Here is an 8,859-nt window from a genome sequence, read left to right on the forward strand (position 1 = left end):
CTGTTCTCACAGCATTTCAACATTTCTGTGTTCAACTGAACCATTTAATGAGCACTACAACAGCTTAGCTTAAACCCACTTCTGTCATCTGGCTAAGATGTTCTGCCAAACTTTCCACTGGTCTAGTTCAATGGAAAAATTAAATATCCCCTGAAAGGAATATTGACAGCTGAAAGCATGAAGAGTGACAGAGGTATTCAGGGTTAAAGGTATCTCTATTTGTCAGTTTATCATCTCTTAAAACACATTTGTCAAGATCAGCATTATAAGATGATCAGAAAAAAAAAAAAAAAAAAAAGAGTTCCAAGAGCAAAGGTCAAAGCCATCATAAATTATACTAGGATTAGCAAGAACTCAGAAAGCATTTCCATTTACTTCTTGTTAGACTAGTGTCATATGTAGTGATTATTTTCTTTTCCATATGTAGTGATTTCTCATTTCTGTAAGAATTAAGGACCCTTCTCTCAGATGACACATAACAGATTCATGAGGTTCTAAAGCTATGCTTAAACAAAGTTGGTCAGTGAAATTCTCCCCTACAATGGATGAAAAAACAGGAATTAACCCAATCAATATAACTTGCAATCTAAAATATTTCTGATCTCGTAGGCATTCTGTTCTTGGCTTTTACTCTGAGCTGTTTCTGGTACAGAAAAGACAAACAGAACACATCTGTTAACTATGTTCTGGAATTAACCTCCACACAAAACAAAAACAGAGACAGTCCCACTGTCTCTGACAGACCTTCCAAACACTAGAATGAACAATGGGGTCATAGCATAAATTGCTACTGTCAGTTGCAAGCAAAGGCAGAAGGATGCTTTATTATGTAAGGTATGTGATCCTAAAAACATCACAAGATCCTGCCCTGTTAAAACATCTCCTGTTGGGAGAGCAGGATATGACAGTGGAGGAGAATTCTGAAGCCAAGGGGCAGATAAAGGCAGGGGTTAGCTTGGGCTGCAAGAGAATGAGGCAGCCTAGGAGTGGGACCTTTTATTTGGCCATTTAGTGATAGGATAAGGGGCAATATTTTAAAGCATTAGTAGCTTCAAATTGAAAGAGGGGAGGTTCACATTAGATATTAGGATGAACTTCTTTAATGTGAGGGTGTTGAGGAACTGGAAGAGGTTGCTCAGAAAAGTTATCATCCTGGGAACTGCTCAAGGCCAGGCTGACTGGGGCTCTGAGCAACCTGGTCTAGACAAAGGTGGCCCTGACCATGGCAGGGGGTTTGGGACTAGTTGAACATTAAAGGTCCCTTCCATCACATGAAGAGGCAGAAATATACAAAATAAATAAATATATATAAACAAACTAAAAAAAACATCAGAACTATAAATAAGTCACACTAACTGACAGTCTTGAAGGGCACTGTAAAAAGAAAAATTTAAGCTAGAGGTCTCTCTACATATAGTTTTTGTCCAACAACAAGATACAATTTGGCAAAATAAATAACACTTTATTCTAGAGAAGCAACTTCCTTACTGCTGCAGTGCTCCACAGGCAATGAAGAGAAGTATCAGGACTTCTCCTAACACTGCAAAAGCAGAGATGATATTCAGGTGAGTGGATGCTACTCAGGAGAAAACCAAAGGGGTTATTGCTCAGAGACCCTTTTAAAAAAATAGTCATACTCCTCACACCAATTAGAGGATTTTTTCTTATCTGAAAGCAATCAAGTGTTTGAAGAAGCAGTCCATTCAGAGATCAAAATAATACACAGGCCACATGGTTTGGAAGAGATCCAAAGATCACATAGATGCAAAGACCTCTACCATTCGACTTGTTATTCACGACCAGTCCTTTTTTGAAAAACATGCACAAACTCTTTGAAATAAACCTCTATACCAAAAATATTGGAAAAACATGGTCTAAATACAGGTCATATATTTTCAAATAGTCACCACATAACATTTTCCTATTTGCAGGGCTAACACAAAAGCATGAAGAGATGACTTTCAAAACATAGACAATAAGCATATTTGCCAACCATCTGTCCAAAAAGCAATCTAGCTTAGATTTAAGCACAGAAAAAAAATTAAAAAATAGATTCCCAGCCCAGCAGTGGAACAACACACCCGATCAAACGTGAGATCAAGCATGGAAACACTCTAGTTTGAATTTAGCAACAAAGAATATGCAGACCAGGAAGACTGCGGCTAATCAAACCCACCTGGATTTTCCTATGTATCTAATACTTCTATATGAAGCTCAGTATCCAAGTGCATTTTAGAGTTATGGACAACATTCAGTGTACACCTTTAATAAAGAATATTTGACATGCCACATGCTGGACTAGCTGTCAATGTTTATTTTCCCATGTAATAGCCTTATGGTTAGAGCACTCTCTAAGAAAGTACTAAATTACATCTTAAAAACTGAGATATTTCATACCATCCCCTTCTAGCAGAGGAGAATGAATACACACTCCTAAAGGCTAGGCTCAGTGAAGGACTTTCTACTGCTTCTTTAGTGGAATCAGTAAGGAAAGACCAAAAGATTAATGGGACTCCAGTAGAAGAAAATCTAATCCAGCTCATGTTTACACCCTCTAGTTGGAGCAGGAGAGCTCTACTCCATGGCCCCAGTACCGTCTTCATAGTATATGGTAAGAAAAAATAGTACATTACATAAACAGCACAAAAAAAACTGTCAAAGAGGTCTCAATCTCTGCCTGTCAATTAGGCTGAAAGACATGGAATACTTCTCTACTATGTATTTAATTGAAAATATCAATTTTCTTCTAATTTCCCCTCCCTACCTACTTCTCATCATCCATCCACATCAGTGGTTATACTTGCAATGGAAGTATGAATAGCCGGAATTCAAACGTTTGAGAAATTGTAACAGTGTTTACTTAGTCTTAAAGGGTCAAATTCTATATTCAAAGCAGTAAGAAGACATTTCTTGCATTGATGCCAAGGACTTCTTTGTAATACATCATCTGGAAAGACTACAGCACAACTGCTGAGACAATCTCAGTGTCAACTTGGTATCCACATTGGCAGGTAGTATGTTGTAGAGGCCATCAAATTCTAAGCAATAAAGAAACCAATTCTGGTTTTATCACAAAAATTGAGCCTACTTCAAAAGGAGCAAGGGGGACAGTACATAAAGAAACAGAATTTTAATATTTTACATATCCTATTTAATTTCATAAAAGCATTATTCTTTCTTTCTATATACAAATTAGACTGAAAAAAGTTTGACTTACAACAGCTGTTCTCTATGTCACATTCTGCACACAGAGTTTGGGAAAAATACGTACACAGTAATTCTTGCAGAAAATATACTAACATTACAGATCAGGTAAACAGATTTTTTAAAAATCTGTGGTTCTCAGTTCTGAAAACAGAAGGGACCTGAATGATAACAGATCAATAACAGGAGCTGTAGGCTTTCATTCAGAGCTGACTTGTTTGCATCCAACATAAATGGGCAGTGACCATTTACCATCTAACAGCTGTTCAGTAGCCTAGCCATGATGACATGGTAGCCCCTGGTGTAGAAGTGGCCAGATGACAGTCACAGTTAATTGCCATTCCTGCTGGCAGTCTCAAATAAGGAAACAATAAGACCTGGAGACCATAGCAGCCCATGTCTTTTAGACAGAAAGCAACTCCAGAACAGGAAAATGAAAAGGCATTTCTCAAATGAGCCATGTCTACCCAATAAGTAGCAGGATCTCAATTTAAGGTAAGGTTAATATAGTATTTTTTTGTGGTTTAACCCCATCCAGGAACCAAGCCCTAGGCAGCAGCTCACTCTCTCCCCATGAGCAAGACTGGGGAAAGAATCAGAAAGGTAAAAGCCAGGAAACTCATGGGTTGAGAGAAAGATAGTTTAATAGGGAAAGCAAAATTCATGCACACAGGCAAAGCAAAACAAGAAATGACCTCATCCCCTCCCCTGGGCAGGCAGGTGTTCCGCTGTCTCCAGCAAAGCAGGGCTCCATCATGTACAACAATGGAAATGAACACCATCACTGCAAATTTCCCCTTCTTCTTCCCCCCATTTCAGACACTGAGCATGATGTCACATGGTCTGGAATATCCCCTTGGTCAGTAGGAGTCACCTGCTCTGACTGTGCCTCCTCCTAACCTGCAATGTACTTGCAGTTTCCTCACCAGTGTGGCAATAAGGAAAGCAGAAAAGGCCTTGGTTCTGTGCAAGCCCTGCTCAGCAATACCAAAAACATCTCAGTATTATGGGAATTACTTTGCATTTTGGACTTTTAGATTCCTTTTTCCTAGTACTATCATTATTTAGTAAGCATAAATGCTGGGTTTCATACTGCTCTCTTCCATACACTGTACTCAAAGTAAGGAGGTCAATTTTCCAAGTACCATTCAGTTTTGGTAGCTCCTTTAAAAAAAAATCCATTTACTTACCCTCATAAGTATTAACTTAACAGCACAGGGCTCTAAAGTTCTACTCATTGGGCTTAGAAAACAGTATAAAAAAGGAAAAGTAAAAGCTTGTAACTGCCACAAATTTGCTAAAAGCTGATTCCTATATTGCTTTAAAAAGTTACCATTTACATATAAAAAGCATTTCAGTATTTATAGCAAAGTCAACTGAATAAATGCACTAAGAAGTAGTTCTGGATCAAAACTATGTTATTTACATTCCTGACGTAGCAGGCAGCTGTGATACCACATAGAATTTCCTTAATTTGACAAAACTTTCAAGCATGGTAAAATACTCTAGTTATAAAGAAGAAAAAAAAAACAAACAACCAAACAAAAAACCCCAACAAATCTATTCATTTTACCTTTACAGCAGTAAAAAACACAATGTGAGGCATTCACTGTAGGTACTTCTCTCCGGTTTACTACTGTTTATTAAGCAAGTATGCAAGATACACATATGGAATCATAAAATGTCACAAGTCTTTCAATTCTGAATTGCCATGAAGGTGGCCACCCTCTACCAGGAGAGCCTTCTGAGGCTGTTTTTGCATTTAATGATTCTTCTGCTTAGCAAAATAACTCTGTGTTGCTCACACCAAGGACCACAAACAGTCTATTTCTACTACTTTGTTTTTGCCTTCCCCCGTTGAGAGCCCATCAAATCAGACCATTTTCCTTCAGATGGAGAATATTACATTATATTTATCACTATAGCAACTAACCTAATTGATTTGATGCAGGTTTCTCTTCCACCATAGGATGGAGCCATTATCCCTAAGTATAATCTAAACATTTAAGAAAGAAAAAATTATCAGTTTATCATTTTACCACATCAATAGGAATATAATTGGGCTTCAGAAACTAAAGCATAAATGAAAGTCTAATGGGTTGTACATTTACATCCAGAACATTCTTTACAAATATGTTAATCTGTCAAGTGGAACTTAGAGTATGGTGTTTACTGGTTGCTCCCAGTAATAGGAAGGACTATTGTACAACAAATAGACTTCCAGAAAAAAAGATTCACAAAGTAATTAGGAGAAGGAGAAGCAATGTTCAAAAAACTGATTCAGAAATAAGCCTTTTCAGACTAACATTAAAAATGGAAATAGGCAAGATACATCAAAAATTGTATTTACAGTGCTATTAGGAAAGGAAAAATGGAAAAGTTATTTTTCAGATTTTGTTTTGGAGGCTGCAGGGTTTGTTTTCAGTAGAATGATACAATGAGATCACAAAATATTAAGTTCCTGTAATTAGTTTGATAATATATTCACCTTTATGGTTATACGTCTGTGTTCCTGACAATAAAGTGTGGGGGAAAACAGAGACCACCTTACATAGTCAAATTTCTTTTCTTTTACTTCCTAAGAAATATGGCAATCCTGTTATTTTTAAAAGTCATCATGTACTCCCCAAAACTCAAATTTGCTTTTCTTCAAAAACAAGCATCAGATGTAAAAAGACTGATTAAACTCTAGCTGATTTTTAAGAGAATTCATAAAATCTGAAGTGCTGCTTTACCTAGAAATAGCTTCACTTTTTTTTATCTTGATTTTTCACAGAGCAAAAACCACTTTTTTCCAATGTCTCAAATACTACCACTAGATAAAATGTTCATGATGCTTCATTAACATTTGGAATTGCAATTGTCAAATCAGTGAAGCATTACATAAATGGTGGAGTGTTTTGACACTGCATATTTTAAGCAGCATGGTGCTTTTCAGTGATATATGAAATGAAGAGTGTACTACATATTGGAGGAATACCATCTACCCTCTCTGAAAGAAATAATTAGAAACTGATCTGTAAGCACACTAGAAAATGCCTTGAGATTACTGACCAACATTTGCATTTTTCATTAGTAAACAATGAACAATATGTAACAATTCAAATGGATGACTACATTCCTTAGGATAAAACACGGTCAAACTTCTAATTGCTGAAAATAAATGATTTCTGAAGTGTCAGAGTTCACAGTTAACTCTTTTTGAGGCCATGCTGATTGAAAATGTATGCACAGAAGATCTCATATCTTCTTATAAGAAGCCTGTGATGCTTTGGACACTTCTAACACAAACTTAACAAAATATTTCCTATCACTAATACCAAACTGAATTCCCTTTGTCACTGAACTATTCATTCTGTAATATGCACTCCCATGATACAATAAATTATTTTAAAACTCACTATGTTGTTTAGTATATCCTCTACATTATCACATTGAATACAGCATTATGTACAAAATTATATTATTAAAAGTGTGGCCTGTTTAATATAATTTTATTACTGAGAAGTGTAATGCAAAATGTGCTAAATCACAAAACAAAATCCAAAATATGTTATTCTTTTTGGCATAATTCACTTTCAGTGTCATCAGTATAAAGAACCCCTGAAATACACAAAACAGAAGTGAATTAAAGGTTTTCCTAACCAATTACAATCTTGTTTCGAAAAAAACCCAGAACACATACATGGAAAAATGGTCAGTGTAATACAGCTGGAGGAAATGGAATAGAGGGTTAAGAAATGCAGCAGGTATGCTCCTGCAAACCAGCATCTATTTCCTATTCATCAGAGCCTACACCTATTACAGCTCCACCAGACAAGCCTAGTGCAAAATCCTTTATGCTACAGCTAATGAAAGCAATATGCACCATGGGTAAATTACAGATCCCATTCAGCTCAGGGTGGGAAAATACAGTGTAGATTCATTTTGGCAAAGCTGTGTGGGTCCTTCCTGATAAATTGCAGTTGTTTGGTTTTTTTTTTTTTTTTTATTATTGCATAAAAATTGCTTTTTCTATTCTCTTTGCAAGTTTCCTACTCTGGCGCTATGGACTAATTTGCATTCCCTAACTTGAAGTCTAGGCATTAACTCCATTGACATTATATAACTGTTTGAAAATGATTTTTGCTGAAAGCAAAACAAACAAAAATTACCAAAAACAAACAAAAAAGCAGGAAAAAATAAAGACCTTTTAAAGCATTTCTAGTCCAAGTACTTGATTCTTACAGATACCTTATCTGCAACACTGTAATTAACGGAAAATCTATCAAGCCTGAAAAAAGAATATAAAAACTCTATTGATAACCTGAGATGCAGCTCTAAAACTGGCAACATGGACTTACTAAACTGCTGAGGATATGCTAAGAAAGTGCCAAGATTTGCTCCTATGGAATTTCAGAGGATCACATATGATCCCAGGATGTTAAGACATCTGCCACTTGATGAAGTATGTGCTTCCTAAAAAAATGGACATAAGCAAACCAGCTCCCCTTCATGGAAGGTGGACAGAGTTAGGAGAGTGTGTATGTGGAAGGAGCAGCCTCAGAGCAATCTGGTAACATCTGACAATAAACAGTGAACAGGGATCAGGGCTACTACCGCTAGAAAGTTTGTTTCTAAAATCCAAGAGATGATACTATTTGGACTGGAAATGCCACATTTACAACCTAAGGACAGCTCACTCTCCTGAGAAGCAGCAGTATTAAAGTGCCGGTCTACCTGCTTTGCCATAGGGGAGTGGGGGGAGATGTGCTGAGGGGCAAGTCTAAGGCACAGTGCCTGTGCCTGCCAGCTTCAGAGCTTGGCCCTCGCCTGAAGTGTTACCTCACATGGGAAGGGTGTAGATTTATGCCCAGCAAAAGCACCAGGACAAATATGTACTTACTGCAGTAAGCGATTAGGAGACTAGCCAGGATCATGATAGCCCAGAAAGTTGAGGACATGCTTGGCAAGGTGCTGGCATCTTTCCTACTGCTTCTCCTGGGAGATGGAGCCATTGAAGCCACTTCCCCAGCGGGGGGAAAGTCAGACAGTTTCACCAGCCAGCTCTCCCCTCGACTGATGGCCTTGTTCCACGTGTAATCCTCAAGGAAGGCATCATCCAACCACTCTGCTGTTCATCATCAGCACCATGGTCCTGTCGCAGGAACCATCTTCCAGCCAGAAAGCCAAGGCGACTCTAACGCAAGCGGAGCTTGGGAACAGCGGCCACAGCCAGCTTCCCTCCTGTCACTCTGATGGGAGGCACTGGCATGGAGGGTCTCACTGCGGCTGGGATGCCTCGCGTGGTACTGAGCTTCGAAGACGTCCCACGAAGAAGCCTCTTTTTTTTTATTATTTTTTTCTTTTCTGTTTTCAATTTGCAGAAGTTGTTCCGCTTGCCGTCCTTGCCCCTGCCTCCCCGTCCCGGGGGCAGCCCCGCAGGCGGAGCGCGGGCCCCGGCGGTGCAAACGCGGCGCCTCCCCCGCCCGCCCGCCCGCGGCTCTACGGCGACCCCCGCTCAGGGCGCGGCCGCCCCTCAGCCCAGGCCAGCATGGCCGCGGGGGCCACCGAGGGGCGAGGGCAGCCCGGCGCCACCGCCGCCCGCCGGGCAGGGCTCCGCGCGCAGCTCCGCGCTGAGAGGGCGATCCGCGCCCCGGCCCAGAGCCCGCAGGG

The 8,859-nt window shown here is 39.2% G+C and overlaps 1 protein-coding gene across 7 annotated transcripts in view; it reads right to left on the reverse strand.

Annotated features, from left to right (window-relative positions):
* The window catches only part of TAFA5 (TAFA chemokine like family member 5), a 419,600-nt gene extending 410,950 nt beyond the window's left edge, over positions 1 to 8,650 (reverse strand). For 4 of the 7 annotated variants that reach the window (XR_009114349.1, XR_009114348.1, XR_009114347.1 and 1 more), the window contains exon 1: positions 8,090 to 8,650. Coding sequence is in view for 3 of the 7 variants with exons in the window: in XM_058021942.1 (XP_057877925.1) it covers positions 8,090 to 8,201 (112 nt within the window). In the remaining 4 variants the exon portion in view is untranslated. The remainder of the gene's footprint in view (positions 1 to 8,089) is intronic. The other 3 variants (XM_058021945.1, XM_058021943.1, XR_009114350.1) reach the window with 2 other exon arrangements.
* Positions 8,651 to 8,859: the final 209 nt, after the last annotated feature.

This window comes from Melospiza georgiana, chromosome 4 (assembly GCF_028018845.1).
Source record: "Melospiza georgiana isolate bMelGeo1 chromosome 4, bMelGeo1.pri, whole genome shotgun sequence".
Lineage (NCBI taxonomy): Eukaryota > Metazoa > Chordata > Aves > Passeriformes > Passerellidae > Melospiza > Melospiza georgiana.